Raw genomic sequence first — 15,634 nt, 5'->3', positions numbered from 1 at the left:
AAGTTCTGTTTGAGATGTCAAGTTTTGTTTGAGATGTTAAGTTTGTTTGAGATGTTAAGTTTGTTTGAGATGTTAAGTTTGTTTGAGATGTCAAGTTTGTTTGAGATGTCAAGTTTGTTTAAGATGTCAAGTTTTGTTTGAGATGTCAAGTTTTGTTTGAGATGTTAAGTTTGTTTGAGATGTCAAGTTTGTTTGAGATGTCAAGTTTGTTTGAGATGTCAAGTTTGTTTGAGATGTCAAGTTTGTTTGAGATGTCAAGTTTTGTTTGAGATGTCAAGTTTTGTTTGAGATGTCAAGTTTGTTTGAGATGTCAAGTTTGTTTGAGATGTCAAGTTTGTTTGAGATGTCAAGTTTGTTTGACATGTTTCGGATGTTCCTTCTGATTTTAGGTTTATTTCCTCCTAGCCCGAACCTCCTCTTAGATTGCGGGCAATGGCAGCGAGCATGTTTCAAACCTTGGACCAACGAGACGACAGTCCCGAGCGCATACCACACGACCAATCAGCCAACGTAACAATAGCATTCAAAATCTTAAATAACCTCTGTCATCTATCAACCCAGTTCCACTGAGGCACATTTAAAAACTCATGATACTTCAACTCTATTTAAATATTAGATAATGTATAAAGTATGAACTCGGGGGTATTTTAAAAATTGATTTCTATAGATATATGTCTATCTTCGTGTACTCACTGCAATCAATGAGTCCAGCCTCTAACTGTTTCTTGGCCTGGTTGATATAGGGAGATGTATCCACAGTGGTACACAACGTCTTTGAGAGACAAACGTTCAAGTCATTGAAATCTCTAGCAAAATAAACAAAAATAAAACATTTGTGTCATGTGGTCAGGCGCACAGGAATACCTGGTTAGAGTCTCAGACTGCATTCTATTAGATACATTAACTGTTATTCGAGACGGAAAAGCCATATATATATATAAACACTCACATATACATTAAGAATGTATATTTTCTAGCTAGGTCTACATACCTGCAAGCTATTGTTTTATCCAATCCGTTTGTAGTTCGACTGATGACAAAGGTAGTCATACATTGGTTGAGGAGATCTTTGTTACAAGTGGATGGAGCAGCTAGACAGGAAAACAGATGTGGATATGTTACACAAGTACATAAATACTTTGTTTAAAAAAGTATTCCCACACTTTCACCTAACATTCTGTTTTTTTTTTTTTTTTTTGTTTATTTCTTAACGTATTTGTTTAATAAAAAGTTTAATTTAGAGACCGTATAAACAATTTTTAAATAAATAATTCCTCAATCGTTGAGCCTTTCACATTGCTTCACGCGCATTACTTTTGGTCTAGAGTCTTTTAAATACGGAGGCAAATCTATAAAAAAAAATGTATGCCTTTTAGTTTATTTCACAATGGTAAAATACAGATTTTTTTAAGGCATTTTTATAATCCTTATTAGTGAAGCATTTTCGCTTGTAAGACAAAGTAATATTGCTAAACAGGTCATTGCAATCTTTGACAATAGCAGCTTTGTTTATTTTGTCTTTTATTTAAAAATATTTAAATTTTTCAATTTTCATTTCTTAAGTTTTTACTTAGATTCCATTATAATGCTACCATAGTTCTTCATATTGCATTACCTTTTTTTGTGTGTGTGTCCCTTACATTAAATATTAGTTCATTGAATACATATAAATATTAAGAATGTAATAATAATATCAATAAATCTCCGTATTTGGTGGTATCAAGTCGTTAGTCGAACAGTATCGGCAACACTTTCGACGCTACTAGCTTTGTCTTTTTGTATCGACGGAAATAGAGTTTAAGTTGTTCATAGTTTCTAATATTCTGTCTGAAAGTATTGAAGCCTGTCTTTTTACCTGCCTGAGCGGACCACTTGGGGGGGGGGGCGATTCAGAGGTTGTGTTTCCATACAAACTCTCTCAATAACTTTGTTATTTATTAATTTAGTTTTCTTTCAAATTAAAGAATTGGGAAAGATACTAGTTTTATTTTTATAGTTCTTCATGCAAACTTTTGGCCAACAGAATTAAAATGCATGTTTCTTTTCTACTCATGATCTGCATGTCGACAAAATACTTACAGCAGTTGATACTTCGAGCTGAAAGACGACTTTCTCCCTCCTTAATCTTTTTCTGTCTCTCACTGACTGGACAGTTGATAGCAGACACACATTCAGACAGAGTATGTAAATCTCTGGGAATAGGAAAATGTCAGTTTTTAATTAAATCTGATTTCATTGTATTGTTGCTGATGTAATCATAATGTTTGATTTTGATTTTAGGCACATCGGCACAATTTAGGCCATTTCGTGTCTGCAGTCCCTTAAGGACTACTCTCTCTCTCTACATAACAAGGGCTAAATTCTATACAGTTAAATCATTAAAATCAAGGTCTATTCACAGTTAAAATAGTAAAGGTAGTAAAAATGTAATAATTTGGTAAAAATCTAATGTAAATAGTACATGTTCACAAATTCATAAATCAGATCTTTGTAGACAATCCCACTTCCCGGAGTAATCATAATTTATAAATGGCTAGACTTGCGAGCACCGAGTAGTTCAATGTAAAAAGGGGGAGAGGAAGGTGGTTGATCGAAAGGATTTGTAACAAACAATTTCTTGAGAAAACACAATAAAACTTGCTTCTTAAACTGAGATAATTATTATAAAAGAAAAAAAAGTCTAGGTATAAAATACTTTCATGTTCATTCCATCCTATTGAATTAATTCATCTAAAGTTAAACTTTAAAGTAATTCTCAACTTTGGTACAACCATCCCCTTCAGCAAGGTCAGGAAAGTGACGTATGCGTGGGTAATACTTACATTTTATTTTTGTAACCATAAGCACATGACTTAAATTCGAGTTTACACATAGACTGAGTTGTGTTTAATTAGCGGCCAAAGGCAGCTTCTCCCCCCCCCCTTCATTATATTGCCGTTTTATTCTTTATTTCTCCCCTAGTCAAAACTTAGTTCATAGAGGACACTAACTCTACTGCATGGAATCATGATAACAACATGGAAACATCGCCCCTATTTTAGCGTGACAATCATACAAATAAATAAGAAAAACAGTTTGAAAAAAAACAAACTTTTTTAAAAAGAGTTAATACCTCCTTTAATCATCTTACTAATGACTAATAAATGTTAGATTGACCTAACAGAATATGTGCACAATTTTCCTAAACATTCATTTCTTGAACTCTAAGGAATACGAAAAGACCCGAAGACGCAAAGTCCGTTCAAGAAAAATAGTTTTAGTTGTCTAGCCGGATTTATTATTATTTTTTTTTTTACTTTTCAAAATGTGTGTGACCCGGTGTGACCAACGAGCTAGTAATTATTTCTCCAACTATATACATCAACTGTCAAATTTCTGGGAAATCATTAGAGATCCGTGTCCAGGTTCCAACAAAAGTTGAAAGATGGTATGTATTGAGACAATGTATTGAGACAATGTATTGAGACAATGTATTGAGACAATGTGAAAAAGAACACTAGTCAACGTGGTGTCCAGCAGACTGCACACCGTGGAATATAAAGCTTTGTTATCAAACTACTCACCCACAGAGTAGATCTCTTTCGTTAGTTCTGGTCACCGTGGTCATAAAGAAGTTCAAATAACAAGAATCTAAACCGTCTTTACACGCTGTGGAACATAATCATAAAGAAAATGAATTTCTACTTCTATCTAGAAATATGTGTTAATATTGTCTTTTAATGAATTACACCAATTGTAAATTCCAGGAAAGGTCTCAACAGAGGAAGAATAACATTGATAATGATTTAATAAATAAAACAACTAACGCACACAGACCACATTTGCGTCGGTCGTCTACACACACCATTAGGTGTCACCACCAGGTTTATAAAAATATTGTCTCTCTCTCACTCTCTCTCTATCTGTATATATATATATACATATATACACATGGATAGACGGCGAAAAAGGAATATAAATCGACCACCGGCTGACAATGATTATGTCGACATTGGATGTGGCAAATAATATAGTTGGTAGCTGGGGCTGCGTAGCCACGTGAATCACTGCATTCTTCGTTAATCCTCAAACACGAAAACAAACCTTACATATACATATATCAGTCGAATTTTGACTTTAATAACTAACGTAGGTTACAAACACACGGATCTGAATGATATATATTCGTCCTTCAAGCTCTACATGTCAGTTGAAAGTCACATGACAGTGTTATTTTTGCCTCATGTAATTCGTCATCCATTGTCGGCAGTGGCTCTATTCAGCTTGCAAATGTATCAGTCAAAGCTGGGTGGAAAACCCTTGGACACTGTTTTCGATAACAGCTCTAACAATTTTCCTAGAATTTTGACAATCGACAATTTAAGAGAATATTTTCTAGCTATTTAGTCACGCAAGGAAAACTCTGGTTTGATCGTTATGATTTTTTAAAGTAAAAAAAAAAAAGAGAAAAGTTTAATTTAAATTTGGCTAGAGGACTAAATAATCCTTTTATTAAACAGACTACGAATTCAGGTATTTCCGTATGTAGAGTTTAATTAATTGATACCCTTTCTGGAGCATTTTGCGCAACATCTTCTAAGTCTAGATCTATAGTCCTATCATTACACATCTTCTAAATTCAGATCCACAGGCCTAGCATTAGACATCTCAGTTTAGATCTATTGGCCTAGCATTAGCCATCTTCTAAGTCTAGATCTATACGCTAAGCATTAGAATTTTATATACTCTGACTTTGGGCTGGGTAAAAACTGTTCTGTTCTTGTTTAAATTAGTTACTCAGAGTAAAATATTCGCTCTTACGAAACAGTCGTCTCCTTCATAAATAAGTTAATGTCTTTCAATGTCTTGTTTACAGCGGCGGACTCCCAAACATCATTTGTGTACTATAGTCACGCCACCATGCTCTCATAATGGATTGCGGATTCACGTGGGGAAAACTTTAAAGAAGCCTTACGTGTTTTTCTGTATAGCAGCCTATTTTCAGAAGAACATTTAAAAGACAAGGAAAAAATATAAAAATAAAGCCTGTGAATTATTTACCAATGGAAACTATTACTGGTAACTGGTATTTTAATTTTACCTTTAGTTATAGCAACTGTTGTGATGGCTGCAGTACTTGCTGGTAAACAAGACGAAAACAGGTTTATAAATACATTTAATTGAACTTTTGTTTCAAGAAGGTAATAGACAAAGAAAAAAATATTTAAATACTATTTACCAAAATAAAAATAAATTCTTTAAAGTTTTATTTTCAGAAAAATGACATTTCTTTTTTTGTAAATATGTGATAGATTGTCTCTTTAAAAACATTGAATGAGTCAAATTTAAAACAACTATTCATTGTCTGGGCTAATAATTTGTTAAACATATATTTTATAGATACATTGATGAGAGGAACATAAATAAAAATACTACATCTTTGATAATTATTAGCACCATGTACGTACCAGGTACTGTAATTGTAGGCCTGGTTGTTACTGTTGTAGTCGCCACACCTGCAAATTTAAGTGATAATTGAATAATTGCTTTCCTAGTCACTTTGTTTTTATAAAGTAAATTTTAGTTTTACTTAGTAAACAGATTTTCTTTAAATAAAAAAGTAAATAATAGAAATTTCCTCGACCATTGGCTTGAGTAGTATCAAGGGCAAACATTACAAAATACAAATCTTAATTTCTGATGAGCTGTCATTGAGAAGGACTTACAAAAACATTTACATACCTTCACAATGTATAACGTCATTCCTCTTAACTAAGAGTGTCACTCTTCAATGGAAGAAGTTAATGACTTTCTGTATTTATTTTTGTTGCCAAAAGCGTGGCCGAGATCTATGAAGGTTCGACACCCAACTCGAGCAGAGTTGTGTTTACTGAGTGCCTAAAGGACACACGGAAAAACATTCTTCCAGATACCCCCTCCCCCACCGGTCCACAAACGAGATTAGACCATAGCGCTCTGAGCATGTTATAGGCATGACAGTAGCGCTATATTAAAGCCAAAATTTATTTTTTTAAACTAACAATGTACTCTGCTATGTGGCCTTAGAATACATCTTTGCGATCTATAAGTCATATGTTTCTATGGCCCACGGCTAACAAGGGTGCCATGTGGCCAACACAATGACCATCTGACTTCTCCAACTAATGTCAGGTACCCATTAGAGATGGGTGGACACGGGCCCCAAAAAATGCCCAAATAAAAAAATTCCAGTCTTCATCAGGATTCGATACCGGTACCCGCGGTTCAGAAGCCAAGCACTTTGTCGCTCAGCCACAGCGCCTCCGCTTGAACATGATATTATTCATTAAATGTATTCAAAAAGAACAAACAACAAACTACTCACTGCAATCAATGAGTCCAGCTTCTAGTTGTTTCTTAGCCTGGTTGATATAGGGAGATGTATCAACAGTTGAACACAAAGTTTTTGAAAGACAAATGGTCAAGTCATTGAAGTATCTAAAAAAAAAGAACATTGGATAAGAATATACGAGTATATAAAAATTGTATTTGGATTTTAAAAAATACTAACAATAATATCACATTTCGTTCCGTATAATATCAATTTTTATTTATTGAAAGAATCTTAAGAAAATATTTTAAATTTAGGTCTAGTTTTCGTTTACCATTTTCTTCATGAAGCGTAGAGAAATGTTCGATGAATGGTCGCCTTAATAGTAACGTGCAGACCAGCCGAATATAAGATATTCAAAAGGGTTAATGAAACATTACCCGCAAGCTATTGATGTATCCAATCCATTTGTAGTTCTGCTGATGACAAAGGTAGTCATACATTGGTTGAGGAGATCTTTGTTACAAGTGGATGGAACAGCTAGTCAAAAAGAAGTTGAATTTATTAAGTCATAGAACCTTAAACTCTCTTTACTTGTATTGGAAAGATGCAACAATACATTCTAGGCTTTGAAAAATGTATTCGCTCGTTTCGTCAAGTATAAAATCGTGCTATATAAATCCTTTTCCTTAGTATTAAAAAAATGAATATCTTATAGCTACTAATATTGATTAACTTGGACTACTGGTATTTATTTTCCCATCCCTTCTATTATGAATTGTATTATGAATTGAAAAAAGAAATCTCCATAACTACACACACAGAAACACTTAGAGAGAGCTATGGTTGGACCTTGGTAGACAAGCGGTCATGTGTCTTTATTTTTATTTTTTTAAAGTATCTAAGCATATCTCTAAGCATATCTTATTGTTGCATATGCATAACAACATTTTTTAAATCTTGCCAACTTTAAACTAAAATACTTACAACAGTTGATACTTCGAGCTGAAAGACGACTTTCTCCCTCGCTAATCTTTTTCTGTCTCTCACTGGCTGGACAGTTGATAGCAGACACACATTCAGAAAGAGTACGTAAATCTCTGGGAACAGAAAAAGGTCAGTTCTTAATTAAATCTGATTTCATTGTATTGTTGCTGATGTAATCGTAATGTTTGATTTTGATTTTAGTCGTGTTTTATTTGACCAAAGTTTTTGTGTAGTTTTTTTTTCAGGAGGAGGTAAATAAATAAAAAAGAAAGAAAGAAAATGAATTCAAAAATGTTTTCCGGACTTTTATGAAAAAAAAAAAAACAAATCTTGCAATTTCAACTGTCAATCCCACCAAACATTACTGGATTCACTTAGCCTATGCAATATTTAAGAGCGTTTTCACTACTATCACTAAATGAAAAATAAATATATATTTTTTTAGTAAGAAAAGCAGAGTAGATAAGCAATATAAATTTGTTTAGATAAGCTGGCCATTTAAGTCTCCAAAGACTGTCTCATAACACTGGCCATTGAAGTCTCCAAAGACTGTCTCATAACACTGGCCATTGAAGTCTCCAAAGACTGTCTCATAACACTGGCCATTGAAGTCTCCAAAGACTGTCTCATAACACTGGCCATTGAAGTCTCCAAAGACTGTCTCATAACACTGGCCATTGAAGTCTCCAAAGACTGTCTCATAACACTGGCCATTGAAGTCTCCAAAGACTGTCTCATAACACTGGCCATTGAAGTCTCCAAAGACTGTCTCATAACACTGGCCATTGAAGTCTCCAAAGACTGTCTCATAACACTGGCCATTGAAGTCCATTTGTTGTGTTCACTGGCTGCACTTTTCACTTAATATTTGGCTATGGGATTCCCCATGGCTACACCCCTAATTATATCATTGGTTGATCAATTGATCAGTTGACCCATTAACTATATCTCATTGGTTGTCCACTTTAATGACCAATTGGTTCCTCCTTCCACTGTTTTATAGGTATGAATTTTCATTTTGATTTTTCTAGAGAGTGGCTCATTAATTTTCTAATTGAGAGCCCCATTGCGTGTTACATTGGTAACCCCATTGAGTAACTCATAGTCTTTTCTATAATTATCCCACTTACTGCTCCAATGGCTGCCCCATTGCTTTTCCTATAAGCGGCTCAGTAAGCGGCTCCATTCTAGAAAGTAAAACATTGTTAACAAAATACTGACCCACAGAGTAGATCTCTCTCGTTGCTTCTGGTTACAGAAGTCATGAAGAAGGTCAAATAACAAGAATCTAGACCGTCTTTACATTCTGTGGAAGATATACGTTTATAAAGAACTTGATCTAGACAAATGTCTTGTGGGAAGCGTGGTCAAGAGCGCTTGAACTTGTCTTTGCTTGGCTACCTAGAAGGGGGCTCGAGGTTCGACACCCGACTCGGGCAGAGTTGTGTTTACTGAGCGCCTAAAGGCAGCACGGAAAATCTTCTCCTAGATACCCCCTCCCCCCCCCCTCCCCACTGGTCCACAACTGTTATAAGCATGAAAGTAGCGCTATATAAAAACTATAATAATAATAACTAATTGGGACGATCTTAGGATTGTCAAGTCTCAAACTGAGTGTCAGAAATCAAGGTTATTACGCCAGATTCCTAAACTCCTGTCGAAAAGCCGGAAAAGAATAATGAAAGGAATTTTACTTGAAGACTATCGAAATCCTTGACACAGCACTTTTCATGCATCAAATGTATTAGCTATTTATTATCTATTTATATTAAAACTTAAAGGATATCACTTTTTTATTTTGGTTGCATTTTACAAAATTTATATCAGCTCACTCTGTCTGTCTGGGCACAATTTGTACACGTTATTTCTCCCACACCAGTGGCGTAGCTTGGGTGGTGGGATGAGGGGGAGAATCTGAAAATCCCCCCGGGCCACCAAATTAGTGTTTTTTACATTAAAAATTAAATATTACCAAAAATGCAGGGTCCCCAAAGAGGTCGTCAAGCCCCCCGGGCCCCCAAAAGATGAAAAATTCCTAGCTACGCCTCTGTCTCACACCCAATCTTGGATCAAGTTGAAACTTTACACATTTTTTCATCGTCTCTAACTAAACATAAATCAATAAAAAAAATGTCATTAATCAGTGGTAATTAATTAATTTTGTTTGATTTTAAAAGAGGAAATAAACATAGCAGTATTAAGAGTTATAGCTATAAATGAGGAGTTCTTCCTCTTATATAAGCTTTAGTTTAGGATTTTTAAAAAATATATATTTTGCTTGTTTAGAACTCGCCTATGGAAATGACTAAGCAACGCTTTATACTTACCTTTAGTTACGGGAGCTGCTGTGGTGACTGCCGTGTATTCTGATAAATAAAATGTAAACAACTATCAAGTCAACGGCTCATTTTAACTCAATACTTCCTCCTTCTTTCTCATTTGTTTTATGCTTCTCATAGTTCGCGGTGTTACCTACTCTATTGGTTGACGCGTTCTTTTAACAAATATGCAAATTTAATAAACTTTCAACGTTCATTTTTTGTACTGTCATTATGTGTTTTTTTTTTGTTTTTTTTAATTTTAAATCTATTTAAATATGAATATACAATTGAAAACATATAATTTCGGAATGGGGAAAGAAGAAAGTGCTATTGTTCAGTCAAATGTTATTCAATAAATACATCTTATCCTAGATCTAGAAGATCTTTGCAGCTAGGAAAGAATATTTTCACGAACTGTATTGTAAAGTAGTTTGTGGAGTGTATTTTTCCAAAATTTAATAAAGTAGTTTGTGCGTTGGCTAGCCTTCTGCTTACACGGGGAGCTATGTGGAATTCCCCACACCCCAACAAAAAAAGTTTCAAATAATATTTTCTTTTTTTAACGGCCTTCTTATGATGTAAGGCTTTGTCTTTCTGCATGTCACCTGTCACAATCAGATTTTTAAAAAATTTAAAACAAATATTGAAAAGATTATTTCTCCTTTTAATAAACAAATAAATAAATGCACTATAAGCAGAAATCTCATTATCGACAATAGGCTGTTCATTTTTTTTAAAATTAAAACAACAATACCAAAAGATTATCTAAAATCGCTCTACTGCTATATATAAAATTTAGTTTTCTTGCTAAAAGGTCTAGAAGACTTTATATATTATAGATTATTCAGTTTGTTTTCAATTTAAAAGTAACGTCCATTTATTCTTTCAATTTCTAATACTTTATTAGATTAAGTTTAGCTGATAAAATAAAATCGTGGCTTGAATATTCCTTGCTGATTGACGGAGCCTATAGGGTAGCCACTGAGTTCGTGTGATAACACTAACTCTCTTTGTTATCTTGTTTTATTATTATTTAAATGTTATAATTACATAATTTAAAAAAACAAAGATTATATTTCTTTGAACTATAAATAACAATACATCATTACTTAAAATCTGAAATCTAAATTGCTTATAACGCTAAACCGTCAAGCTAAATTTAAACTGTATTCACACAACTTAAACTTGAAACTTTTGAATTTCTTTTTCAAAGTAGAATATCCAGAAACACTTTTTACCTTTAACTGTTGATGTAGTTGTCCGAGGCGTCGTCTGTGGTAAAAATGTGGTAGTTGGCGTTGAGCCTAAACAAATATTTCAAATAGTAATGTGAATTAAAACAATGTCACTTTAAGAACAAATAAGTCATATACATCTAAATATATTTCACATTTCAGCCACCTCCAACATTTCAAGCAAGTAGGTCAAGATGGCAGAGGTACATGTGTTTATATTCCAGACACTCTGTAATGATACATCTTGATATCAAGTTGCAGTATTAAATGTGCTCAAAGAGCATTTAACTTTTAACTTTTAAAAATGTTTTTTAAGTCTGTTTTTTGGTAAATGTGCATACTGTTTCAAAGATTTAGATCTAAGAGTGGTCACAATGTGAAAGTACACATCTTGGAGAAGTTTTTTGGTACCGGCTTAAATCTGCCAAAACATTTATTTGGTGAATTAACTACTTACAAATAATGCCGCCATTTTGTAACTGTTGTTTTGATTGACTGACGATGAAAGATGTTTTTGGGTCTGTTCCACAACCAACTTTTGAAAAACAGCTGGTCAGGTCATTCAGATCTCTTTGGAATCGAAGTAAAATATATATATATTAGATTTCACTTTGTCTGACCGCAAAATAATGTTTTAGCACATAAATAAATAGTTAAATTTATAAAACTCTGACAACAAACAAATTGTAGGCTAAATGAGCCTAACAGACTTAAACACGAGAGTTAAAAGGACAAAATAATTTTTAAAAAAGTTTTGAACAGAAAGGTCTTATTGCTCTTGAATGTTTTGAAGCTTGCAGATTGTCTGAGATGGATGGATAGCGTGTTCCAAATCTTTTGGTCTATGCATAAAAAAAACTAGCTAATCGTAACTTTTGAGGCAGAAACTTGGCACAACCAGAAGTGTCGATCCACAGAGTGCAAGGCTTTCTAAGGGGCATAAGAAGTGATAATCAGTTCGTGGGCGTTTTTTTTTGTTTTTTTTTTGTTGTTGTTGTAGATGCAGTGGTGACAACGTGTGGCCACCTTGTAGTCGAATCTTGCATTCACATGACGCCAATGAAGAATACGTAAGAGATGAGTGAATGAATTCTTATTCTTCGTGTCACATAGATACAGAAGATATTAAAGAACTGGAGTCTGCTCAGGATGAAGATATTAAAGAACTGGAGTCTGCTCAGGATGAAGATATTAAAGAACTGGAGTCTGCTCAGGATGAAGATATTAAAAGAATTGGAGTCTGCTCAGGATGAAGATATTAAAAGAACTGGAGTCTGCTTAGGATGAAGATATTAAAGAACTGGAGTCTGCTCAGGATGAAGATATTAAAAGAATTGGAGTCTGCTCAGGATGAAGATATTAAAAGAATTGGAGTCTGCTCAGGATGAAGATATTAAAAGAATTGGAGTCTGCTCAGGATGAAGATATTAAAAGAATTGGAGTCTGCTCAGGATGAAGATATTAAAAGAACTGGAGTCTGCTCAGGATGAAGATATTAAAGAACTGGAGTCTGCTCAGGATGAAGATATTAAAAGAATTGGAGTCTGCTCAGGATGAAGATATTAAAAGAATTGGAGTCTGCTCAGGATGAAGATATTTTTAAAGATTACATTGTCGACATATTTGAACAAGAAAAATCCTTCAAATTAAAATAAACAACAACAAAAAACAAGTGTCTCTAGAACGAAGTAAAAATAAAAACATGGTTGCTCCTAATGGTCCTAAAACTTTGCAAACATTATTTATCAACTTATGTTTTGGACGGAGGAGAAGTGGCTGATAGGTAAAGCTTCCGTAACTGGGGTCCTGGGTTCGAAACTCGGTGAAGACTGGAATTTTGAATTTCATGATTTTAGGGCGCCCCCAAGTCCACCTGACATTAGTTGGAGAAAGTAAAGGTTCTTGGTCAGTGTGTTGACCACATGATATCTTACTCGTTCACTATTAGCCAAAGAAACAGATGACCGTAACATCATCTGCCTTATAGATCGCAAGGTCTGAAAGATGAAAAAATACAACAAAAAGTAAATGGGTCTTTGACTATGATGCAAAGAGACTTTGACTCAAGACATGCATATTACAATGACAACAATACTAAAATACGCTTAAGATTCACCTAAATTAGTGTAACGCTAGTAACACTTTATACATGTAACATGTACATTGGAAGTTTTAGAAGACAGTATATTTATTTTTAATAAGAAGGGAAGTGTAATTGTGGCTAATTAAAGGCGAGTCTCGACAGAGGAACGAACCCTAGAATATATACTTGAAAACACCACACTAACAGCAAGACCATATAAACTTCTCACACGAACATCTAGATGCCAAAAGAAATAATTTAATAACCATAAGTTGCATATTTCCAACTAATGGTCTATTTCTTATTCACTCTCATCTTTTTTTAGTGCAATTAAATGGAATTTCCCAAATAAAAGGATTACATTTTAAAGTAATTAAAATCTGCTTTGGTACTTTAGGATTCGTCGCGAATAACAAGCTGATTCAATTAACCGGGTATCCGATTAACAACGTCCGATGCGTTCTAGTTCTGCCGTGATGTAATGCAGTGTTTCCCAAACTGTGTTCCGCGGAACCCTAGTGTATATATATATATATATATATATATATATATATATATATATATATATATATATATATATATATATATATATATATATATATATATATTTGTTATATATTTTTATATCTACATATTTGTTAAGGGTTTATACGTGACAAAAATTCGTTTTGTAGAATTTTTATTTATTTAAAGAAATAAACATATATTCCAACCTCCTATATAAGCAAAGTGTTCCGCTAAATACTCCTAATGTGCGAAGTGTTCCGTTATGGAAAAGGTTTGGGAACCACTGATCTAATGTACTCACGATCCTATTACCTGCAGGAAACAACTTCATCAAAACCATGGGCTGAAAAACTTGCAGCATACGTAGTTAAACATTGATCAAACGAGTCCTTGATACAACTTGATGGTGTATCTAAGCGAAGAAAAAAAGAAAAAGTTCATTAACAATGTGTTGTTTTTATTTCGAAATACTATTTTACGGGTAGCAATTAGCTGATAGCCGTTCAAATATGGTCAGTTCACAAAATGGAATCACACAATACATCTGGAACGATATAAGCCAATGTTTGATTGTCATGACGAGATAGAGTGTTGGACTATCAGGTCAAGAGATTTAGACTCAGCCTACTGATAGATTAATTGGGCTTTTTAAATGTGAAGCCATCTTTGTGTACAAATCTTAAAAATGTTTTGTTCAAAGAAGACCAACAAGGTGAAGAATGCATGGATTTCTAAATATAATAGATAAGAATAATAATCTTTATTCTATTCCTTCTATTCCCAAACGATTATGGGCGTGTGCAGTGTTTCACCAAGGAAACATATTACATATTTGTTCACAGATGATGCACATAAAGCGTCTACTGCGCCTGTCTTTTAAAAGAGCTTATCTTTATGAATCAAATGTTTGTTCCGCGGCCTTCATGAGGGCTGTTATTCTGTCTCTTCTAGGAACTATCTCCTGACAGCTATGCCAGAGACGGCAAAATGACACCTGAGTGCATCTTTAAATTGCATACGGGGGGCACTGCGACACGCAGTCTTTCTTGATGTATGAACAAATAAAAAATCCCCCAATGGATTGGAAATACCAGACACCCAATACCAATATGTATTAAATTTTCTTAAAAGATTGAACATCTATTGGTTTTAACTCAAAACTTTGTGACTAATGATGTTAAACTGATTTGTGAGGCCAAAGTTCAATGAGTATGATGAATGTCAAGAAGAAGTAGCATTTATTGACAGGAAGCAAGGAGGCGCGGTGGCTGAGTGGTTAAGCGCTTGGCTTGCGAACAGAGGAATACCGGATTCAAATCCTGGTGAATACTTGGATTTTTTATTTCCGGATCTTTAATTCACCTAAGTCCACCCAGCTGTAATGGGAACTTGACGTCAGATATATAAAAGTACAGGCGTTCGGTCGTTGTTCTGGCCACGTACGCACCCTCCTTAACAGAAACATATGACCTTTACATCACCTGCCCTGTAGATCATCATGGGAAATTGTTACTTTACTAGTGCAGACTTCATAACCATTTAAAGCAAGGCGAGCTCACGAAATTACATTCAATTGGACACTTCAGATTTAAGTTTTAACCCATGAACTCCAGGATTAGGGCTGCTAACGTAATTACTAAAGAGTCTCAAGTAACACTGTGACGGTTTAATGACAAATACATGAAAAGCCAATACAACACAATTGGCTACATCAATTTCAAATACTTTCTTGTACAATAGAACTGCCTACTAAACACTACAAGTCTTTCTCTGTCTACTTCTAAACTCGTACAGCTACAATGTCAAGGACTCACTTTGTAGCACACAGTTCTTACTGCCTTGCGTCCTGGACTCAACTGTCCTTTCTAACACACTGTCTCTCGTCTGTAAAGGCTTTTCGGTCACATGACCATAACATTGGTCATATTGTGTGCATTAGCAGTAATGTCCCTTGTTCACCAGCCCATGGCCTGTGTGATTGGCCTGAATCATGTGTGTCAGTAGGCCGCACACACATTAACCCTTTCAGTCCGCTACCAGGGTTATAACAGTATTTATTATTAAGTTCGTGAAGTTTAGGTGGTTTAATAGATTGGAGTAGAGAGTTGATGCGTACATTTTCATTAGACCAATGTAAAAATTAATAGAGACGAGACAAAAAAAAAACGCTAAAAAGAATTGTGAGCGGAAAGTCATTAACGCGATCTACTGG

The 15,634-nt window shown here is 34.4% G+C and overlaps 1 protein-coding gene across 6 annotated transcripts in view; it reads right to left on the bottom strand.

Moving 5' to 3' along the window:
* The window catches only part of LOC106054104 (mucin-5AC-like), a 77,385-nt gene that overhangs the window by 20,313 nt on the left and 41,438 nt on the right, over positions 1–15,634 (bottom strand). For 5 of the 6 annotated variants that reach the window (XM_056027137.1, XM_056027139.1, XM_056027138.1 and 2 more), the window contains 14 exons: positions 13,735–13,834; positions 11,290–11,402; positions 10,836–10,901; positions 9,604–9,642; positions 8,498–8,582; positions 7,277–7,389; positions 6,730–6,829; positions 6,344–6,456; positions 5,448–5,495; positions 5,081–5,119; positions 3,564–3,648; positions 2,080–2,192; positions 992–1,091; positions 694–806 (listed from right to left, as the gene is read on the bottom strand). In XM_056027137.1, the coding sequence (XP_055883112.1) occupies positions 694–806; positions 992–1,091; positions 2,080–2,192; positions 3,564–3,648; positions 5,081–5,119; positions 5,448–5,495; positions 6,344–6,456; positions 6,730–6,829; positions 7,277–7,389; positions 8,498–8,582; positions 9,604–9,642; positions 10,836–10,901; positions 11,290–11,402; positions 13,735–13,834 (1,227 nt within the window). The remainder of the gene's footprint in view (positions 1–693; positions 807–991; positions 1,092–2,079; positions 2,193–3,563; positions 3,649–5,080; positions 5,120–5,447; positions 5,496–6,343; positions 6,457–6,729; positions 6,830–7,276; positions 7,390–8,497; positions 8,583–9,603; positions 9,643–10,835; positions 10,902–11,289; positions 11,403–13,734; positions 13,835–15,634) is intronic. The other variant, XM_056027142.1, reaches the window with a different exon arrangement.

The sequence above is a fragment of the Biomphalaria glabrata genome, chromosome 4 (assembly GCF_947242115.1).
Source record: "Biomphalaria glabrata chromosome 4, xgBioGlab47.1, whole genome shotgun sequence".
In the NCBI taxonomy this organism is placed as follows: Eukaryota; Metazoa; Mollusca; class Gastropoda; family Planorbidae; genus Biomphalaria; species Biomphalaria glabrata.
This window is presented reverse-complemented; position numbering and strand designations above follow the sequence as displayed.